This window comes from Ascaphus truei, chromosome 3 (assembly GCF_040206685.1).
Source record: "Ascaphus truei isolate aAscTru1 chromosome 3, aAscTru1.hap1, whole genome shotgun sequence".
Classification (NCBI taxonomy): Eukaryota; Metazoa; Chordata; class Amphibia; order Anura; family Ascaphidae; genus Ascaphus; species Ascaphus truei.
This window is the reverse complement of record NC_134485.1, coordinates 86,338,869-86,360,672: the sequence shown is the minus strand read 5'-3', so window position 1 is coordinate 86,360,672 and position 21,804 is coordinate 86,338,869. Positions and strand designations below refer to the sequence as shown.

General features: G+C 44.1%; 1 protein-coding gene across 13 annotated transcripts in view; it reads left to right on the top strand.

The window, feature by feature from the left end:
- The window catches only part of ELN (elastin), a 101,507-nt gene that overhangs the window by 44,367 nt on the left and 35,336 nt on the right, over nt 1–21,804 (top strand). For 10 of the 13 annotated variants that reach the window (XM_075594509.1, XM_075594507.1, XM_075594513.1 and 7 more), the window contains 11 exons: nt 10,310–10,375; nt 10,491–10,553; nt 11,428–11,475; nt 11,671–11,742; nt 12,912–12,941; nt 13,638–13,709; nt 15,140–15,187; nt 15,839–15,895; nt 16,845–16,898; nt 20,045–20,215; nt 20,309–20,356. In XM_075594509.1, the coding sequence (XP_075450624.1) occupies nt 10,310–10,375; nt 10,491–10,553; nt 11,428–11,475; nt 11,671–11,742; nt 12,912–12,941; nt 13,638–13,709; nt 15,140–15,187; nt 15,839–15,895; nt 16,845–16,898; nt 20,045–20,215; nt 20,309–20,356 (729 nt within the window). The remainder of the gene's footprint in view (nt 1–10,309; nt 10,376–10,490; nt 10,554–11,427; nt 11,476–11,670; nt 11,743–12,911; nt 12,942–13,637; nt 13,710–15,139; nt 15,188–15,838; nt 15,896–16,844; nt 16,899–20,044; nt 20,216–20,308; nt 20,357–21,804) is intronic. The other 3 variants (XM_075594516.1, XM_075594510.1, XM_075594506.1) reach the window with 2 other exon arrangements.

Genomic DNA, 21,804 nt, shown 5'->3' with positions numbered 1-21,804 from the left:
GTGTAAGGGCTGTGGAAGAGTAGTACTGTAGTGTAAGGGCTGTGGAAGAGTAGTACTGTAGTGTAAGGGCTGTGGAAGAGTAGTACTGTAGTGTAAGGGCTGTGGAAGAGTAGTACTGTAGTGTAAGGGGGCTGTGGAAGAGTAGTACTGTAGTGTAAGGGCTGTGGAAGATTAGTACTGTAGTGTAAGGGCTGTGGAAGAGTAGTACTGTAGTGTAAGGGCTGTGGAAGAGTAGTACTGTAGTGTAAGGGCTGTGGAAGAGTAGTACTGTAGTGTAAGGGGCTGTGGAAGAGTAGTACTGTAGTGTAAGGGCTGTGGAAGAGTAGTACTGTAGTGTAAGGGCTGTGGAAGAGTAGTACTGTAGTGTAAGGGCTGTGGAAGAGTAGTACTGTAGTGTAAGGGCTGTGGAAGAGTAGTACTGTAGTGTAAGGGCTGTGGAAGAGTAGTACTGTAGTGTAAGGGCTGTGGAAGAGTAGTACTGTAGTGTAAGGGCTGTGGAAGAGTAGTACTGTAGTGTAAGGGCTGTGGAAGAGTAGTACTGTAGTGTAAGGGGCTGTGGAAGAGTAGTACTGTAGTGTAAGGGCTGTGGAAGAGTAGTACTGTAGTGTAAGGGCTGTGGAAGAGTAGTACTGTAGTGTAAGGGCTGTGGAAGAGTAGTACTGTAGTGTAAGGGCTGTGGAAGAGTAGTACTGTAGTGTAAGGGCTGTGGAAGAGTAGTACTGTAGTGTAAGGGCTGTGGAAGAGTAGTACTGTAGTGTAAGGGCTGTGGAAGAGTAGTACTGTAGTGTAAGGGCTGTGGAAGAGTAGTACTGTAGTGTAAGGGCTGTGGAAGAGTAGTACTGTAGTGTAAGGGCTGTGGAAGAGTAGTACTGTAGTGTAAGGGCTGTGGAAGAGTAGTACTGTAGTGTAAGGGCTGTGGAAGAGTAGTACTGTAGTGTAAGGGCTGTGGAAGAGTACTGTAGTACAGTAGTGTAAGGGCTGTGGAAGAGTAGTACTGTAGTATAAGGGCTGTGGTAGAGTAGTACTGTAGTATAAGGGCTGTGGAAGAGTAGTACTGTAGTATAAGGGCTGTGGAAGAGTAGTACTGTAGTATTGGGGGCTGTGGAAGAGTAGTACTGTAGTATAAGGGGCTGCGGAAGAGTAGTACTGTAGTATAAGGGGGCTGTGGAAGAGTAGTACTGTAGTATAAGGGGGCTGTGGAAGAGTAGTACTGTAGTATAAGGGCTGTGGAAGATTAGTACTGTAGTATAAGGGCTGTGGACGAGTAGTACTGTAGTATAAGGGGGCTGCGGAAGAGTAGTACTGTAGTATAAGGGGGCTGTGGAAGAGTAGTACTGTAGTATAAGGGGGCTGTGGAAGATTAGTACTGTAGTATAAGGGGGCTGTGGAAGAGTAGTACTGTAGTATAAGGGGGCTGCGGAAGAGTAGTACTGTAGTATAAGGGCTGTGGAAGAGTAGTACTGTAGTATAAGGGCTGTGGAAGAGTACTGTAGTATAAGGGCTGTGGAAGAGAACTGTAGTATAAGGGGGCTGTGGACGAGTAGTACTGTAGTATAAGGGCTGTGGAAGAGTAGTACTGTAGTATAAGGGGGCTGTGGAAGAGTAGTACTGTAGTATAAGGGCTGTGGAAGAGAACTGTAGTATAAGGGGGCTGTGGAAGAGTAGTACTGTAGTATAAGGGGGCTGTGGAAGAGTAGTACTGTAGTATAAGGGCTGTGGAAGAGTACTGTAGTATAAGGGGGCTGTGGAAGAGTAGTACTGTAGTGTAAGGGCTGTGGAAGAGTAGTACTGTAGTGTAAGGGCTGTGGAAGAGTAGTACTGTAGTGTAAGGGGGCTGTGGAAGAGTAGTACTGTAGTGTAAGGGCTGTGGAAGATTAGTACTGTAGTGTAAGGGCTGTGGAAGAGTAGTACTGTAGTGTAAGGGCTGTGGAAGAGTAGTACTGTAGTGTAAGGGCTGTGGAAGAGTAGTACTGTAGTGTAAGGGGGCTGTGGAAGAGTAGTACTGTAGTGTAAGGGCTGTGGAAGAGTAGTACTGTAGTGTAAGGGCTGTGGAAGAGTAGTACTGTAGTGTAAGGGCTGTGGAAGAGTAGTACTGTAGTGTAAGGGCTGTGGAAGAGTAGTACTGTAGTGTAAGGGCTGTGGAAGAGTAGTACTGTAGTGTAAGGGCTGTGGAAGAGTAGTACTGTAGTGTAAGGGCTGTGGAAGAGTAGTACTGTAGTGTAAGGGCTGTGGAAGAGTAGTACTGTAGTGTAAGGGGGCTGTGGAAGAGTAGTACTGTAGTGTAAGGGCTGTGGAAGAGTAGTACTGTAGTGTAAGGGCTGTGGAAGAGTAGTACTGTAGTGTAAGGGCTGTGGAAGAGTAGTACTGTAGTGTAAGGGCTGTGGAAGAGTAGTACTGTAGTGTAAGGGCTGTGGAAGAGTAGTACTGTAGTGTAAGGGCTGTGGAAGAGTAGTACTGTAGTGTAAGGGGGCTGTGGAAGAGTAGTACTGTAGTGTAAGGGCTGTGGAAGATTAGTACTGTAGTGTAAGGGCTGTGGAAGAGTAGTACTGTAGTGTAAGGGCTGTGGAAGAGTAGTACTGTAGTGTAAGGGCTGTGGAAGAGTAGTACTGTAGTGTAAGGGGGCTGTGGAAGAGTAGTACTGTAGTGTAAGGGCTGTGGAAGAGTAGTACTGTAGTGTAAGGGGGCTGTGGAAGAGTAGTACTGTAGTGTAAGGGCTGTGGAAGAGTAGTACTGTAGTGTAAGGGCTGTGGAAGAGTAGTACTGTAGTGTAAGGGCTGTGGAAGAGTAGTACTGTAGTGTAAGGGCTGTGGAAGAGTAGTACTGTAGTGTAAGGGCTGTGGAAGAGTAGTACTGTAGTGTAAGGGGGCTGTGGAAGAGTAGTACTGTAGTGTAAGGGCTGTGGAAGAGTAGTACTGTAGTGTAAGGGCTGTGGAAGAGTAGTACTGTAGTGTAAGGGCTGTGGAAGAGTAGTACTGTAGTGTGAGGGCTGTGGAAGAGTAGTACTGTAGTGTAAGGGCTGTGGAAGAGTAGTACTGTAGTGTAAGGGCTGTGGAAGAGTAGTACTGTAGTGTAAGGGCTGTGGAAGAGTAGTACTGTAGTGTAAGGGCTGTGGAAGAGTAGTACTGTAGTGTAAGGGCTGTGGAAGAGTAGTACTGTAGTGTAAGGGCTGTGGAAGAGTAGTACTGTAGTGTAAGGGCTGTGGAAGAGTAGTACTGTAGTGTAAGGGCTGTGGAAGAGTACTGTAGTACAGTAGTGTAAGGGCTGTGGAAGAGTAGTACTGTAGTATAAGGGCTGTGGTAGAGTAGTACTGTAGTATAAGGGCTGTGGAAGAGTAGTACTGTAGTATAAGGGCTGTGGAAGAGTAGTACTGTAGTATTGGGGGCTGTGGAAGAGTAGTACTGTAGTATAAGGGGCTGCGGAAGAGTAGTACTGTAGTATAAGGGGGCTGTGGAAGAGTAGTACTGTAGTATAAGGGGGCTGTGGAAGAGTAGTACTGTAGTATAAGGGCTGTGGAAGATTAGTACTGTAGTATAAGGGCTGTGGACGAGTAGTACTGTAGTATAAGGGGGCTGCGGAAGAGTAGTACTGTAGTATAAGGGGGCTGTGGAAGAGTAGTACTGTAGTATAAGGGGGCTGTGGAAGATTAGTACTGTAGTATAAGGGGGCTGTGGAAGAGTAGTACTGTAGTATAAGGGGGCTGCGGAAGAGTAGTACTGTAGTATAAGGGCTGTGGAAGAGTAGTACTGTAGTATAAGGGCTGTGGAAGAGTACTGTAGTATAAGGGCTGTGGAAGAGAACTGTAGTATAAGGGGGCTGTGGACGAGTAGTACTGTAGTATAAGGGCTGTGGAAGAGTAGTACTGTAGTATAAGGGGGCTGTGGAAGAGTAGTACTGTAGTATAAGGGCTGTGGAAGAGAACTGTAGTATAAGGGGGCTGTGGAAGAGTAGTACTGTAGTATAAGGGGGCTGTGGAAGAGTAGTACTGTAGTATAAGGGCTGTGGAAGAGTACTGTAGTATAAGGGGGCTGTGGAAGAGTAGTACTGTAGTGTAAGGGCTGTGGAAGAGTAGTACTGTAGTGTAAGGGCTGTGGAAGAGTAGTACTGTAGTGTAAGGGGGCTGTGGAAGAGTAGTACTGTAGTGTAAGGGCTGTGGAAGATTAGTACTGTAGTGTAAGGGCTGTGGAAGAGTAGTACTGTAGTGTAAGGGCTGTGGAAGAGTAGTACTGTAGTGTAAGGGCTGTGGAAGAGTAGTACTGTAGTGTAAGGGGGCTGTGGAAGAGTAGTACTGTAGTGTAAGGGCTGTGGAAGAGTAGTACTGTAGTGTAAGGGCTGTGGAAGAGTAGTACTGTAGTGTAAGGGCTGTGGAAGAGTAGTACTGTAGTGTAAGGGCTGTGGAAGAGTAGTACTGTAGTGTAAGGGCTGTGGAAGAGTAGTACTGTAGTGTAAGGGCTGTGGAAGAGTAGTACTGTAGTGTAAGGGCTGTGGAAGAGTAGTACTGTAGTGTAAGGGCTGTGGAAGAGTAGTACTGTAGTGTAAGGGGGCTGTGGAAGAGTAGTACTGTAGTGTAAGGGCTGTGGAAGAGTAGTACTGTAGTGTAAGGGCTGTGGAAGAGTAGTACTGTAGTGTAAGGGCTGTGGAAGAGTAGTACTGTAGTGTAAGGGCTGTGGAAGAGTAGTACTGTAGTGTAAGGGCTGTGGAAGAGTAGTACTGTAGTGTAAGGGCTGTGGAAGAGTAGTACTGTAGTGTAAGGGGGCTGTGGAAGAGTAGTACTGTAGTGTAAGGGCTGTGGAAGATTAGTACTGTAGTGTAAGGGCTGTGGAAGAGTAGTACTGTAGTGTAAGGGGGCTGTGGAAGAGTAGTACTGTAGTGTAAGGGCTGTGGAAGAGTAGTACTGTAGTGTAAGGGCTGTGGAAGAGTAGTACTGTAGTGTAAGGGCTGTGGAAGAGTAGTACTGTAGTGTAAGGGGGCTGTGGAAGAGTAGTACTGTAGTGTAAGGGCTGTGGAAGATTAGTACTGTAGTGTAAGGGCTGTGGAAGAGTAGTACTGTAGTGTAAGGGCTGTGGAAGAGTAGTACTGTAGTGTAAGGGCTGTGGAAGAGTAGTACTGTAGTGTAAGGGGGCTGTGGAAGAGTAGTACTGTAGTGTAAGGGCTGTGGAAGAGTAGTACTGTAGTGTAAGGGCTGTGGAAGAGTAGTACTGTAGTGTAAGGGCTGTGGAAGAGTAGTACTGTAGTGTAAGGGCTGTGGAAGAGTAGTACTGTAGTGTAAGGGCTGTGGAAGAGTAGTACTGTAGTGTAAGGGCTGTGGAAGAGTAGTACTGTAGTGTAAGGGCTGTGGAAGAGTAGTACTGTAGTGTAAGGGCTGTGGAAGAGTAGTACTGTAGTGTAAGGGGGCTGTGGAAGAGTAGTACTGTAGTGTAAGGGCTGTGGAAGAGTAGTACTGTAGTGTAAGGGCTGTGGAAGAGTAGTACTGTAGTGTAAGGGCTGTGGAAGAGTAGTACTGTAGTGTAAGGGCTGTGGAAGAGTAGTACTGTAGTGTAAGGGGGCTGTGGAAGAGTAGTACTGTAGTGTAAGGGCTGTGGAAGAGTAGTACTGTAGTGTAAGGGCTGTGGAAGAGTAGTACTGTAGTGTAAGGGCTGTGGAAGAGTAGTACTGTAGTGTAAGGGCTGTGGAAGAGTAGTACAGTAGTGTAAGGGCTGTGGAAGAGTAGTACAGTAGTGTAAGGGCTGTGGAAGAGTAGTACAGTAGTGTAAGGGCTGTGGAAGAGTACTGTAGTACAGTAGTGTAAGGGCTGTGGAAGAGTAGTACAGTAGTGTAAGGGCTTTGGCCCACGATCAGCAGTGTAAGACTACTGGTTCTTTGCCAGGGCCTCAGCAAGCAGGAGCACAGCCAGGAAAAGCCCCAGGTATGATTGGGAAGTGGCACATGTAATGACATTGCGCAGATCAATGTGGTTACACAGTAGCAGAGGAGACTATTTCTAATGAAAGCGTTCACTCCCAACTCGGGAACATATACTGTAGAAGGTCACAAACTGACTTCAGTGGGAGTTTTGACCCAATTGCAGTTGAATGAGGAATCCGTCCCTGCTTCAGCACAGGTGGCTGAGGTTCAGTCTTCGACTGAGCTTCTGATTGAGCCACCTGTGCTGAAGCTGGGTATCCTGAACACCTGACCTGCTGGGGGTTCTTGAGGACTGGAGTTGAGCCCCCTGATCTATACTAGCCAAATATTCTTAACTCATATTTTCTTTTCCACTAGCTGCAAATATGCACATAGCACTGATACTGTAAATAACATTTGAATCGTTTAGTATTCCAAGTACCAGGGGCCTAAATGTACGCAACTGCCTGGTAGGATGCACAATAGGAGAGTAACACATCAGTGATGTAGGGTTGGCGGATGACTAGGAAGTGTGAATATCTTACCGTTTTTCTTTCTCTTTATTTTCACTTTATCTTAAAAAGACGTCAGTGCTTTTTCTTGGCGGAAAGTCGCCTTGGACACACAATGTCTGCTGGTTCCCACAAAAGTTGCTTAAGAGACCGTGTTAAATTACATTTAATATCAAGGGCCGTGTGCTATTATTATTTATGTTTCAAATGAATGATGAGTTGCCAATGCTGTGCAGATGTGGGAAAACATCTGACTCTTTTGACTCTTTTTTGCCAAATGTTTCAAGCGGCAAAAGTTGAATTATTCAGCAGTTTCGCAAATGTTTCACACGTCTCTTGGGATAACTGTTTCAGATCATTTAGGTGAAAGCCCCACGAGAACATATGCTCAGAACATAGAAATAGTAGATGTGTTTTGTAAACATTGGAAAGGGTTAAAAACATGAACATGATCCCAGGGGTGAGTTTTGGAGATTCGAAGTGCCTCTGTATCATTCAGGAAAAAAGATGGGTATAAGTGGCACACCACTAATAATAATAAATAGATAAAGCGTATTATGCTTATGGTGCTCACCTTCTGATGATCCCGGCGTCCCAAAGCTGGATCCAAAAACTGGTACACAATGCAAGGTAGAAGAAGCACACACAAGACTAATGTAGAGTTAAAGAAACTTCAAACTATATTTAAAGCATCAGAGCTAATGACTAGGTAACGTTTCAGGACTTGAGGTCCTTTCCTCAGACCAAACACCTCAGACCGGTGTTTGGTCTGAGGAAAGGACCTTGAGTGTGCTTCTTCTACCTTGCATTGTGTATCTGTATCATTCAGCCTTTGCCTCTGGTCCGACAGTAACTTGGTTACATAAAGGTAGTGAACCTATACGGTCAGAGGTGCCTGCAAAGATTAGACACCAGTGTGTTGGGATCCTCTCTGGCAGTAAGAGAACGGGGAGTCTGATCTTTTCAACACTGGGACCACCACTACCAAGTGACCCTCCCTCCCGCATAACAAGGACTGCCAGCGGAACAAGGCTGACCAATCATGCATGTTACTTTAGCGGCATGAGAGAAACAAGACCTATGGCCCATCAAGTCTTTCAGTCGAACCACCGAGTGATGTAGTAACAGAATGGTAGAGTGGTTTAGTGGACAGGACCAATGAATCATTGCTTCAGTCCCTCCCACCATGTTGTGAGCCAGAGAGAGAAGGAGCTTATGGAACTTTACATTGGTAATAGCAGGAGGGGGTGTTTAAACGGTTGGAATTTTAATATAACATTTTAATTTCAGACTGAGTCTATAGAGAGGGGAAAGTGATGTGAAATGACATTGATGTTTATGATATCCCCTGTTCGCCATTTTTTTGTGTGTACAACTTCAATATTGTTAAATTGGGGAACAGGTATCTGGCTTTAAGTCAATTAATTGGGGTGGGGTATCTGGCTTTAAGTCAATGCCGGGTGACCTGGCAGCTCAGGCGATCTGTGACCCATTCATGCTGTCCTACCGATTACTGGTGGCACAGAATGGGGCCTGTGACTAATTGTCTAGGGCAGGGGTGCGCAAACGTTTTGTCCTGTGCCCCCCTGCCTGCTCTCCCACCCTACTCGCGCCACCCCTCCGTGCCTTGTCTCCGACGTCAAATGACACTGAGGGGTCCCGTGTGACGCTGCGTTGCCAAAGACAAGATAAGGGAAGTTGCAGAGACCTCACGCAATCCCCCGGCATTTAATGGCCTTTGGGAAGAGCCTCTGTAACCACCACGCCCCCCAGTTTGCGTACCCTTGTTCTAGGGGCACCATGTGTGAATTGCTATGTATTACACGATCACTAAATAATCCTGAGATTATTAGGTTTAATCAGATAAATCTTAATAAAACACCCGTTACAAAAGAAAATTAAAATGAGTGTTTATCCAATCCTCCCCCCTCCAAAAAAAAAAACCCCACTGGAAATGATTACTGAGTTCATGTTGGCATCAGCACTTGCCATTGTGGGTTGCTTTCATTGGCGAGTGCCCTGCTTCCTGGCTTTTATCTCGCATTAATTTGCGCTCATTACCTTAAACATTCTGTAACTATCGGTGGACCACAGATCATTCCGCTTCTTGTGAGGATTACAAGTGTAAGCTGATAAAGAATTCTGCATGACAAGTTCTGGATGGAGTTCAGAAAGGAACAGAAACCCCAGTACTGAAACCTCTCAGAGGAACTCAACAATGACAAGGAGTCATTCTGGAAATATTAAACCCCTCACCTCTGAGTGGAACTGCAACTTTTTCCCTGAAGAGTCCCTAGAGATGAATGGGGCTGGCTTCTGAAGTCTCTTGGTTGCAAAAACAAATGACAAATTACACACAACAATTTTTTTTTAAATACTGCGTTCAATAGGATTTATTTTCTTGCTGTTTTGGGGGGTTTTTTTGCTCCAGTTTTGCAACATGAAGGTTGCGAAGATTTGAAGGCAGCAAACTCATTCTTCCTAATCTATGTGTTTTTAAAAAAAAGATATATATCACAGATAAATGGGGGGGGGGGGGTGAGGGAATCAAAGCAAATCAAAAATGAAATGCTAAATATAATTTATACCCCTATAGAATGAAACTTTCACCTTTGCACTGGACACAGACAAATTATGAGAACTTGGTCTGATTCTCATTCACTGCGACCCAAAATGTAGTGGGCAGAGATCCAACAAAACGTGTCATTCTGATCCAAATCTAGGTGCTTTCACCTACTGTACTGTATGTTAACTTTGACAGTAGGAGCACTCATGTCATCTGCTGCATTGCCTCGGATGCACCGTGACCCCCCGTAGGGGCAATCACTGCAATCTGGATCCCGTAAGGCAAAAAAAAACTGCACTCCACAGGACTTTGCAAATATCAAAAAAAGAGTGTTTCGTTGCGGACAGATCGACGTTTGGGTTCTAACATGAACCTTTGTCAAGAGGACAAAGGTCTAATATCCACGTTTGGACCCAACCATCGATCCGTCCGCGGTTAAGCGCTCTTTTTTTTATATATGGAAAGGCCTGTGGAGTGCAGGTTTTTTCCTTACAGGATCCAGATTCCACCTGCAGTGTGTTGCCATATAGTTCCATTAACATGGCATGGTCACTACAGATGTACGCGTAGCTCAACTTCAACCTCCGCCTCCGAAAATCGCCAGTGGCAATACTCTGCTGTGGGGAAAGTAGCCCGATCAGCCGGGTCACTAACATGCAGCCATTGGCAGCTGGCTGGAGGGAAATACAGATGTTGGGTTACATCGGTAAATGCTAGCAGCGCCCCAGAGAGATCCTACAGGACCTTGATCTTCGTTTTGACACCATAGACGCACTTTTTGAATTTTTTTGTCACGTTCATTGGATCCAGATGGGGCGTCGGTAGAGATGGCAGGGTGCTGAATAAACGACGAAAATGTTTACGAAGGAGAGTTTTACAGCATAAAAAGGTCAAGACCGTTTCACCGCAATCAAAATTGAAAAGAGGCGAACGCACTCCGAATCAGCTGCGATAGGGAAAATGTCCCCCATTATCCACATATTGCCAGGGGACCAACCCCCAACCACACCCCCATCCCCTCCCTCTCCCACAGGCAACTGAAAGCACCACAAAATGAATTTCCATTCATTATATTTCTAGATAATTAATGTCCCTTCCATTATTACTCGGATGATAATCACTGGTGATATCTGCTCCAGTCTAATCCTTCTTCCTCTGTCTTTGCTCTGAGGGTGCATGAACGTATCTAAGGTTCTGTGTCAGCAGACATATTAACATGTAATAACAGGAAATGGTTCATTTATTCATTATAATATTATAGGTCAGCAGAGCCCAATGATGAGAGGTGATAATAGGATGGGCTACAATAAAGTCCTAAAGAAAGACCCTCATACTTGTCTCTCTCTGGTAGGCGCAGGGGTTGGTGGTGTTGGAGTCGGGGCTCTGGGCACTGGTGTTGCACCAGGAATCACCACAGGTTTGCCTTCCTTGCATCTTCTCTTGGTGTGCTTGGGTGGTGGCTACCTGTGGATCTTTCATAGAGGCTCCTTCCGGAACCTCCCTAACAAATATTCCTCTGTTCTCTCTCTCAGGGGGTGGGATTCCACAGACCGGTATCCAGCCAGGAGCTGCAGGAAAACCAGGCAAATTGCCAGGTGAGAGAATGTGCGGTGTGTAATTGTAATGCATATCACTGTGGCACTGTGCTATGTGACACTATGCTGTGTGTCTCTGTATCACTGTAATGTGTGTTACTATGCTGTGTGTCACTATGACATTGTGCCGCGTATCTCTGTGGTACTGTGTTGTGTTACTGTTTTATTGTACTGCATAATATTTACTGTCTGTACATCACTGTCACTATGATGTGTGTCTAACACTGTGTGTCATTAGACTGTGTTAATGCCTTCGTGCGCTGTATTACGTGGTGTCATTGTACTGTTTGTCACTGTGGTACTTAGATAGCACTGTCTTTGTGTCATTGTGTTATAGAGCTGCATGTGAGGTCTTGTGCTTTGTCATTGTGATGTGAGTCACTGTATCACTGCAGTGTACAGTATGCCACTGTGTCCTTGAGGTGCTAGACAGTGTTCCACTGTGTCCTGTATCAAAGTGCCATTGCTTATGTGTCAGGTGTCATATGCAGTGGCACCACTAAGCACGTGTCCCACTTTGTCATGTAACATGGATGGTGTGAAGATGTGTTCCCCTTTTTTACATTGATACTGTGAAGTGACTCAGCGAAACAGACACAAAGCACAGTGATCCAAATATACACAACATGGTGACAAAGTAGCACCCACAACAGGGGCACAGACACACAGCACAGTGACACTGTAATGCATAACATAGTGAATGGGCTGAAAGGTGTCTTATGGAGTTGATGTAGCCCATTATCTCACGTTGCCTGCACTGTATGTGTAGTAGTGTGTAATGCTGCAGTTGTTTGTTACACAGTGGGATGTTTCAAACCTCTCTTGTTCCCCCATTGCGTCTCCCACTATTGCATTCTTTCCTATTTCTTACCAGGTGCTGGAATTCCCGGGGTCTTGCCTGGTGGAGTGTGGCCAGGAACAGGTGAGTGTTATTCCTTATAAACAGAACCCTTTCTGCAGCCTCTTACCTGGAGCTCCCATAGTGTATGCAGCCTTATAATGAGAGGCGCTGTCTGTACGGATGACGCTCACCTCGGTGGGGAGCAGAAGACCCACCACATGATGAGGTGCTGTCCATTGTTGCAGGAGCTTTCTGAGAGGACTATTGTCATTATAGGTGTACGGTACCCAGGAGTCGGTGTCCTTCCTGGGGTGCCAACTGGGACCGGGTTGAAACAGAAGGCACAAGGTCAGACTTGCGAGCTCTCACTGCCACCTCTCTCTGTTTATCTGTTTATCCTTTTCTCTCTAAGTTTCCGTGCTGCAGAACACTGGGGTTAAAGGCAGCACCGTACTTATCAAAGACGTTAATCTCACTGAAAGCTGACACTTTTTCTTGCCCCACAATTTGCCCCTTGTTGTTGCATTGCACTGATAAATGACCTCCTCTATCATGCTGCTGTATTTCTTCCACTCTTATACTCTCTCTGCCTTTCTTTCTATTCTCATTGTCACTGAAGCTTTTAGCACATTCTTTCACCCTGCCTGTGTTTCCCTGTCTTCACATGTTCGGGAATATGTACTGTATTGTGTCGCAAACTTGAGCATTGCTTCAAAACGGGTGCAAATTGCATCATTTTAACACTGCGTGACTGGGAAAATGTATCATTGCTCCATTATTTGCTCCAAATTGCCGCATGAGTGTTTTGAGGGGTGGATATAGTTATGGGAGGTACGTGCCAGTGCAATATTACTGTATAATGCAATGTATCTAAAGTTTGATGGTAGATGAAAAAAGAGTTCAACCTAAATTGTGCCTATAACTTGTGCAGTTTTCCTATCTCTTTGCACCAAATAAATCCACCAGATGTAGGGTTTTAACATCTGCTCCAAAGAGATCTGCCCCGAATGATAGAAGCAAGATTAGAAATATTTATACATGTCACACTTTTGTGATATCCCCTGTAAGGAGAATCACTGAATGTTGATTGCTACAAGTGATTACAAGAAGAAACGTGTGAAATTGGGCAGAAGGGGTTATTTGGGGGTTTCTCTCTCCTTTCTGTCTCTCCTTCTCTCTCCTCATGCCCATCATTCTGTGTGGTTTCCATCTGGTTACCTCTTTCGGCATCAGTTTGTGGCTGTCTCTCTCGGCCTCCCTTGTACAGGTAGTCCTCGTTATCCAACGTTTCACTTTACAACGAATGACATATCCAACGCTTTACAATGCAATCCTAAGGGCTGTTTTTTGACGCCTGAATGCGTTATCCGACGCTCACCGCCACTGATTAACATGGGACTCACTTTACAACGGTTTCACTATCCAACGCTACTTCCAGACCGGATTCTGTTGGATAACCAGGGACTGCCTGTATTGTTGTGCGTCAGTCACGTACTGAGACCTGACTCTCTCCTCAGGTGGAGGTGGAGCTTTCGCTGGAATCCCAGGTTAGTAAATCGTGTCTATCAGCTGGAAGCAAAATGTGAAGGTGGGAAGTTAGTGATGACACCCCACGTAGTCGGTGGGAAAAAAAACGCCCCAAACCTTTTGTAGATTTTTATTTTATTTATTTATTTATAAAATATTTTACCAGGAAGTAATACATTGAGAGTTACCCCTTGTTTTCAAGTATGTCCTGGGCACAGAGTTAAGATGACTAGTAATACACGGTTACAAATACAGTTACATAAGTGGGTATACATTATGTACAAGAAGAGGCAGACAGCCTTAGGCAGCGTCCCCACTGGCGCGGAGCGTGCCGTGTGCTCGGCGCTTCCCGCTTTTTCTTCTTGTAATGTAGACATCCCCGCTCACGCGGTGCGTGCGCACTCATGCGCGGGCACGCACGCTCTCCCAAGCTTGGCGCTTGAGGAGACAAAAAAAAGTGACTTTCAAGCGCGCTCAACATTTCCCCAACGCCCCCCCGTCGCGTGCTTGCGAAATAGACAGGACACCCGGCGCTCATGCTTGGAGAGTTGGGGACGTCACCGCTCTGAAGCATGAGTGCAGTCAGCGCCAGCGGGGCTGCAGCCTAAGGCTGAGGTAGCATAATATACAAGTGAAAGTCCCTGCACTTTAGGGTTAAGGAGATCGGAAGGGCGGGGATGAAAGGGCTATTGGCATTTGTCTATTTTCCTCCGTAGGATTTGGAAGTTTTGGTGGACAGCAGCCTGGAGTTCCTCTGGGTTATCCTATAAAATCTCCCAAACTACCAGGTATGTTCTATGCTTCTGTAGTAAGGGAATCCCCAAATTCTTTGGGATGGACATTATGCCGCCCTAAGTATGAAAGAAAGCCAATGGTCAAATAGGATCTGGGGTTTTACAGCAGGTAGAAATATGGGCAGACAAGGTGGGGCCAAGTTGTTCTTATCTGCCATCAAATTGTATGTCTGTATAGGTATGAGAATGGTATCTAAGGAACTACACATACACCTGTAATATCTCACTCTACAGACTCTTCAGACTTGGGGGGTCCACCCCTCGCACAATATATCTCTTGACCTGTGTACCCTTGGATAAGCATTTTAAACCTTGACTATAAATCACTACGTGTGCATTAGTTCTTAGTAGCAGTAAAGTAATACAATTAATTTAGTCTTCATAGCACATTAAATGGGACTGCTGCATTGGGAAATATTATCCTGTAATTGTATTGTATACTGAATTGGTGAGAGTCCGGATTCACATGTAACCTAATAAAAGACATTTGCTGGTGGGACCTAGCTGATAAGAGGATGCTTCATTTAGAAGTTTCTTGGAAGGGAGGAGACCTTCAGAAATGTCATGAGCAACTCTGCTATCGTAAATAAATCACGTTCCACAAATCAAACTCTGTCTTCAAAAAAACGGGGGGAAAAGATAAGATGTTTGACATTAAAATGTAACCTGAATTCTGCTATGAATTGTGGGTGAATGGAAAATTCTACAGAGCTGTTTTAACAGCTGATTGTGGAAGCAGGTTTAGTGCATCCTTGACAAGAGACTGAACCAACCATCTCCATCTCTGAACATCCCATCCAGGAACACAACCATAGGAATTTGCCCCCCACATAGAGACGTGTTAACATTTACGGAGCTCAGAGACGCAGGGAAAGGTCAGATTCCTAGAGCCGAAATGCACTAATCATAATACAGTGCTCCGCTCCTTCCCTGCAGGACAAAAACGGATACTTCATTTCTACTCTAAGATAAAAAATGATAGTATCTACATAATGTTTTATCCTTTTACTTCCAGGGGCACCGGCAACGCCTCTAACAGTTAACAAACTCTGGCCTCTGAAAGATTAAAACAATTGCACCGGTGCAAATTGCAAATGGTTATTTGCTTAGTTTAAGCATTAGGATTTTGTAAGCAATACGAGGGACATTTTTCTTCTTATGGAGGGGCATCTTTAAAAGCATGTTGGCACAGCGGCCTGCTCTTTAATGGGCCGTTAGGTGCTGTGTGGCTGAGCACCACCAGCATGGCCCGATATCTCCTATGAGTAGAAAAGGCATGAGTTCCCCATTCAGCCCTCTGCAAGGATAGCTGCCTCTCAGGATGGTGCTAAGTGAAGTGTGTGTGTATTGCTACAGTGGCGGCCGCCTTTAGTCTCATGCGGCTGGCCGGGACAGTAATTCTAATTTGTTTTTGTTTTTTGCAGGAGGGTATGGGCTGCCGTACTCATCGGGAAAACCTGGAGGGTATGGTGGTGAGTATGCTAAATTAATGAGTACGAGTGAGTGAAAAACAAGTTTCTACATTTCACCCCTGAAACTATTGTCCAGGAGTCTAAGCATCAACTTCCAAAAATGACCATTTTGGAACTAAATTGATGGAAAGAAAGCTACAGTATGTGGGAAACACATTTTGACATAAATGCATGGAGGTACTTTGTTTTGGAGCGTGCGAGGAGAAAACACTGTGCAGGCTTTGCCTTAAGTTCACACCAGAATAGAACATAAATAAACATGTGCACTTTATTTACATATTTCCTGGCATGCACGGACTATTCTGGTGTGGTGGTCCGCACCAGAAGAAATAAATAAACAAGTAAACTTTATTTGTATATTTCCTGGCATGGACTTTGCGTAAAGCTTTAGACGTTTTTCATACAGACTTATGCAGGAAGTTTCTAACAATGTAAAAAAAAAAATGCTACATGGAGTCTGGCCAAGCTGAAATCCCATTATAAGTCACCATGTAGTAAATGTAGCTACATCTGTGACTTGCCCAAGGTCACAAGGAGAGTTGACATTGGCCCAAGGTCACGGCTGCAAAGGCAGCATTCTTACTGCTAAAATACTCTTATAGTCCTAATATGTGTGTATAAAACGTGCAAACTATGTTGCCTATATTACAGCTTATGGCACGGGTGGTGTGGGCGCTGGCGGGAGGGCTGGATACCCAACGGGAACAGGTATGTATCACTTACATAACATGACAAAACAGCCTAGCGCATTCCCCACCATTCAGGGACAAAATGAAGCATCATGTGGTCTGTTCTGACTCATAACCTGTTGTTTTTGGGAAACACAGTTAGACCAGAGTTAATCTCTGTTATTCCAGGATGTGTGTAATTTCTGAAGACATCATAGCAGTATTTCAGGCCAAGTGCTGTATGCAGAAATAAAGTAAACAGTGTTGTTTTGAATACCACACAGACCTTATGCAGGGCAGTTACTTCGGTGGTGGGGAGGAAAGAGAGAATGTTTGGTGGAAGGGAGGAGAGCAAAGTATTGGGGGAAAGGAGAACATGGATAAAGTAGCAGACAGAGAGGGAGGATGCGTAAAAGAACACGTGATAATGAGGATTGCGTATCATTGTTTTACACCCTTAATCCCTTTGCTGTCATATGGGCTAGAAATGCATTAGGTGTGCTAGAAAAGCATTAGGTGGGCTAGAAATGCTGCCCATCTGGCAGCAAAAAGCATTAACACGGATACCCAAGGAACAGATGTTTTTTAAGTAAATTTGTTTCCCTTTAATAAATGTAGATCTTTGGTGTTATCTTGTAATGGAGGTACATGTACTGTATGCTATTAATGTACAGCGTGATGTGAAACAAGTGGGTGTGTGATGGTGGACTAAGGATCCCGTGTAGAGATGTGTGAAAGTCTTCAGCTTTGTATTGCAGTTTTTTCTCGTCACTTTTGCTACAATTTAGCAAAAGTTCAGTGCGCCAAAATGGCAGTACAAGGGGTCTTGTGGAATCAGGAGGTGTACGCATATCTTCAAATGTGCTTCACACATTTCCCCCCAAAAACATGCTGATCATTTTGCCTGGCGGGCAAACTTTAGTGTCAATTTAACACGTCTCTACTGCTCTCAGGGCTCATTACACCTCTTTTTTTTTTTCTATGCTCAGGGGTTGGTTCTCAGGGAGCAGCACAAAAAGCGGCGGCTAAGGCAGCTAAATATGGTAAGTCCTCCTCCCTACTCCACCCTCCCTAGTACAATTGTTCTATCCCTTCCTCCACTGTACTCATTAAAAAAAAAACTTGCGACTTGAGGGGATCCCTGAGCTGATCTGTGATCTTCCATTCTATGGGGTTCTCCTCAAAGATATGTGCTGGTGCAAGTGTTCATGTCTGGTGGACACAATATGCTCGCCAAGGTCAGGCTTGCTCCAGCAGCCAACAGCAAGTCGTGACATCATGAGGGGGAGAAGACATGGCACCTTTCTATTGGCTGACCTGCACAGCAGTATTGATTTTATGTTACTTTTACCGGCACTTTTACCTTACGGGAACTCAGTGTGTCCCAACAATTTTGAGGGGTTTGCTGTTTAAGTCGCATATTACATTAAAAGGTGAGTCGATAGAGATGTCTGGAATGCTGTATTTCAAAAGGTCTGTTCTGATTCTTTAGTAAGAATGCGAATCCTCTGAAAAAGTGGAATGTTCTGTTTTGGAATGTTCTGTTTTGGAATGTTCTGTTTTGGAATGTTCTGTTTTGGAATGTTCTGTTTTGGAATGTACATGAGTCTATATTGCATGGCAACAACTTTTTAATTATTATTGCTGTGAAACTGTCTAAGAGGAACTTTGAAGTACGGGTTGAGTAATCCCACTTTTAGATTCTTTGAGGATGCATATTTCATGTGACAAACAAATTAATGAGGTTTTCAGGAAAAAAAGCAATATATAAACAACCTAACTTCACCTAATAAATATCAAAGCATTTAAAACATAACTGACCTAAAAACAATATGTTGCAAAGAATTGGAGTCTTTTTAATTTGTTTGGAAATCAAGTAGAATTTTAAAAAAAATTGTGGGGCTTCTAAATTTATTTATAACAACATTTGTATAGTGTCCTTATCCAGGGCGCTGTACATTAGTTAGTACAGACACAATCTATGATTTTGGAGCCTGAGGCACAGGGAGATAAAGTGACTTGCCCAAGGTCACAAGGAGCTGACACCAGGAATTAAACCAGGCTCCCCTTATTCAAGCAAAGTGTCATTGTTTTTAAGAGTCTGTCACTGAGCCACTCCTTCTCAAATGGTGAAGTGTTTGTCAATCAGGCATTTCCTTTACCCTTACCTAACCTGTCCTTATCAGGGAGCCAATAAAGGAAAACGAGGGGCAGAGATGGGGGTTGCCTATGCAAACTCTTGTTAAACACAGTGACGTCAGATAAAATGGAGCCGCCAGAGGAACTAAAACCCCTCCCAAGTCTCAGCTCACCATGTTTACATGCTACATTTGAAACAATATTTACTGGTGTCAGAATTTGCTAAAAAGCATAAATCACCTTTATTAAACCATTTAACATGTCATTGGCATTAGCACACTTTGGTACCAGGAGCAGGGACTGCCCACTCCGAGTATTCAGTAACTGCTCCAGATATCATGCAGTAGATGGAATGTGTAAGCACACGGCTAAATGGCAGCAAACCCGAATAACAAAAAACCATTTCGATGGTGTGTGCTCACTCCACATCCCTGACAAGAGAAGAGTTGCAATGCTCAATCCATCACTAGCGGTGCACCATTAGGTTGACTAACAAGCAGTTATATTTCCCCAGTGTTTCGGCCCTAAAATGTTCGGGGCATAAAATTGCTCGCAACTGATCCTCCTAGTGGGCCACCAATGATGGGTTGAACGTTATACGGTCTTGTCAAGAGCCCCGGTGGTTTCCTAATGTGACTCCAGACAGGGATTCTGGAAAGGTTGTTGTGTAAGTGAAAAACCAGGGAATTGTTTCAGGATAAAGTCTAGATGAAAGCCGCAGTCCTAGCTAATCTGTTTAGTTTAGAAAGTGTTAACCCTTTTCTTTCCCGACATGGTATTTCGAGAGTTGTGTACACAAGGGCCCATATTTCCATACTGGTACAAGAAGAGTTTTACAAGAGACAGAGGTTGAGGGATGAATAATGATTTCTACTGGAGAACGTAACCAACCTAAATAACTCCAGATCAGCTGTCTGATAGCATTTATTCAGTGTTTACTCTCTTATATTGGTATATTCGTTTGCAAAAATAATATCGGGACTGGACCACTATCACAGTGTTGACCTGGATCTAGTTGTCAACTATCCAGCAACCAGATTGAAGAATGTTTTAATATTTTTCAGCAAAAGGGATCACCGATGAGATGACTTTGATTGAAGCTGCAGGTCAAGCTCTTGTTAAAAAACACATTTTTTTTCCATATGTGCATCAATACAATCTGCACACTGACAAGTGATTAGCTAAGTTGCTGATCGATCTGTTCTCCTGTAATCGATCGCTGAAGATTGGCTCGGGGTTCACTAAATGCATCTTGGGTACTTTTCGGCTGCACTGACAGCCACAGTTCTGTGAGGAAGATCATGTTACCAGGCAGGCACTAGATTCAATTGTTTCACTGCTAGAGAGGGCAGGGCTCAAAAAATTGATGCTGTTTCAGAAGGGGAAGAGGATGTGACTTTGTAAATGGTTGCTATAGGAACAAAAAAGCTTGTTACATTGGAATACATTAAAAATGTCTCTAAAATAGCTTATTTTTTATTTTTCTAAATGCTACAAGTATTTTCTTATAGTACAGAACTGTTTTATTAAAAAAACACACAGGATATTGCTTGAACTGCAACTTTAAGACAGACAGCCATCACCAGAGACAGTTACTCACACACACAGTCAGGCTTTCTTAATTCCCTTATGTAGCACTGTCTGGTGTTAAAAAGAAAAATCTCCAAATGCCACCAACTATGTATGGTATTCATTAAAAGTGACTCAACTGTGTATTATTTTTGTTTACTGATCTCCGAGTACAAGTATAATAGGTTTATTTTCTGTACAACTATTCGCATGCATCGGCAATGTCACCATGACCCAGAGTAAGTAAATCTGCAGGGCCGCCACAGCAGGGGGACCGAAGGCACGCAAACACAAACACAAGGGCCGCATTTATTGCCTTTCTCTTGTCACTGCTGATGGTACAATAAATATTTTTATTTTTGTGGCGAATCCAAACCTATGCTGGAGACCAAAGTGTTTGAGACTTCCCGTACAAAACCCCACCCACCTTTTTATATGTGTGTGGGATCTGGTGTGGTCTCATATGTATCACTCTTTACAGGTGCTGGAGGAGTGATTCCTGGAGCTGGAGCTGTCCCAGGTTTTGGTCCTGGAGCTGGAGCTGTCCCAGGTTATGGTGCTGGAGCTGTCCCAGGTTTTGGTGCTGGAGCTATCCCAGGTTTTGGTCCTGGAGCGGGTGTTTTGCCTGGCGGTGGGGCAGTGCCGGGAGCAGGTAGAGTTGTGTGGGATTCATATGGTTACAGGATGTGGTGTAGACGTTGGGTCTTCTCCGTCCTATTAAAATGATTCTGCTTTCTTGTTTCAGGGATACCCCAAGTTGGAGCACAGCCTGGTGCCAAACCCCCCAAATATGGTTAGTGACCGCAGCCCATGGACTGCACTTCAGACTAATAGTAGGTCACCATGCACTTGAAGAGACAGATGAATCTGCCGTTTTATCATTTTGTCACCCAATGGAGGGATTGACCAGATGAGCCACTTCCATTAATGTGTTACAGTGACACCTTGTGGTGGTAGACACAAATGTTGAGCCATGCTTTCATACTATTTATTTTGTTTCTGTATCAATGATTGTACTTTGTGTGTGTGTGTGTGTGTGTGTGTGTGTGTGTGTGTGTGTGTGTGTGTGTGTGTGTGTGTGTGTGTGTGTGTGTGTGTGTGTGTGTGTGTGTGTGTGTGTGTGTATATATACACACACACACACACAAAGTACAATCATTGATACATATACACACTAATCAGAGAACAGAAGGACAGCCACTCCCAATTTTTTTTTTAAGTTAATATTTATTACTCCACATTTTTAAGGCTCCATTGGGAGCCGAAACAATAAGTATTAAATATCAGGTTTTTTTTATTTGGTTTACTGATTAAATATTTCTCAATGCATGAACAGTATTCACCCTACAAGACTTTTACTGTGTAAAAAAATATAGGTATATATATATATATATATATATATATATATATATATATATATATAACCATTTTCTATTTGAGTTCTTCTTAAAGAACGAATTCAAGATGTAGAAGTGTTCACATTCTGACAATGTTTGCAATCTGTCTCCACGTTGATTCCTGGGAAAATGGAAAGAAGAACGTTGATGATAAGGAAGACCAAAAACAATTAGCATCAAGCCCCTCCAAAATAACAGCAGGGAATGTAACTAGAGCTTCAGCTCGCTCGAGACACACGGGGACGTTTTAACAAACAGTTATTGAAAAACGTATGAAAACAATAGCCAAGAGCGCACCGAAAACTGAAGGGATCGCAAGCAGAAAGCAGTAGATAAAGCAGTTTATTGAGGAAACGGCGATAAATGAAACAATCTCAAGATGCAAGCGCATAATGGCTTCTGTAAGAAACATCAACTGTGGTATGGTGAAGAAGACTATTAAAGATAACAAATGTTTGAAGAAGGCAAAGCAGCGACGTATGATTGGGAAGAAGCAAATAATCACACTCAAGACGATGGATCTACAATAATACTGTATTAATTGTCTATACAGCGCCGATGGTCTGCGTAGGGGCTGTAACATACAGTTTTGCAGACACAGTGAGTCCCTGTCCCACACAGAGCTTACAATATCATTTTTTGTGCCTGATGGCACAGGGTGATAAGATGTCTTGCCCAAGGTCACTCAGATTGAAACCAGTCTTTAACACACATTTATTAACAGTTTGTAAAGATTGTCGCTAAAAGGGCTGAAACAACTGGAGGAATCGCTAACCAAAAAACGACCATTGTAATCTATGTCCTGGAAATAGGTCACAATATTCTGTTGACCCCAGGTTCCTTC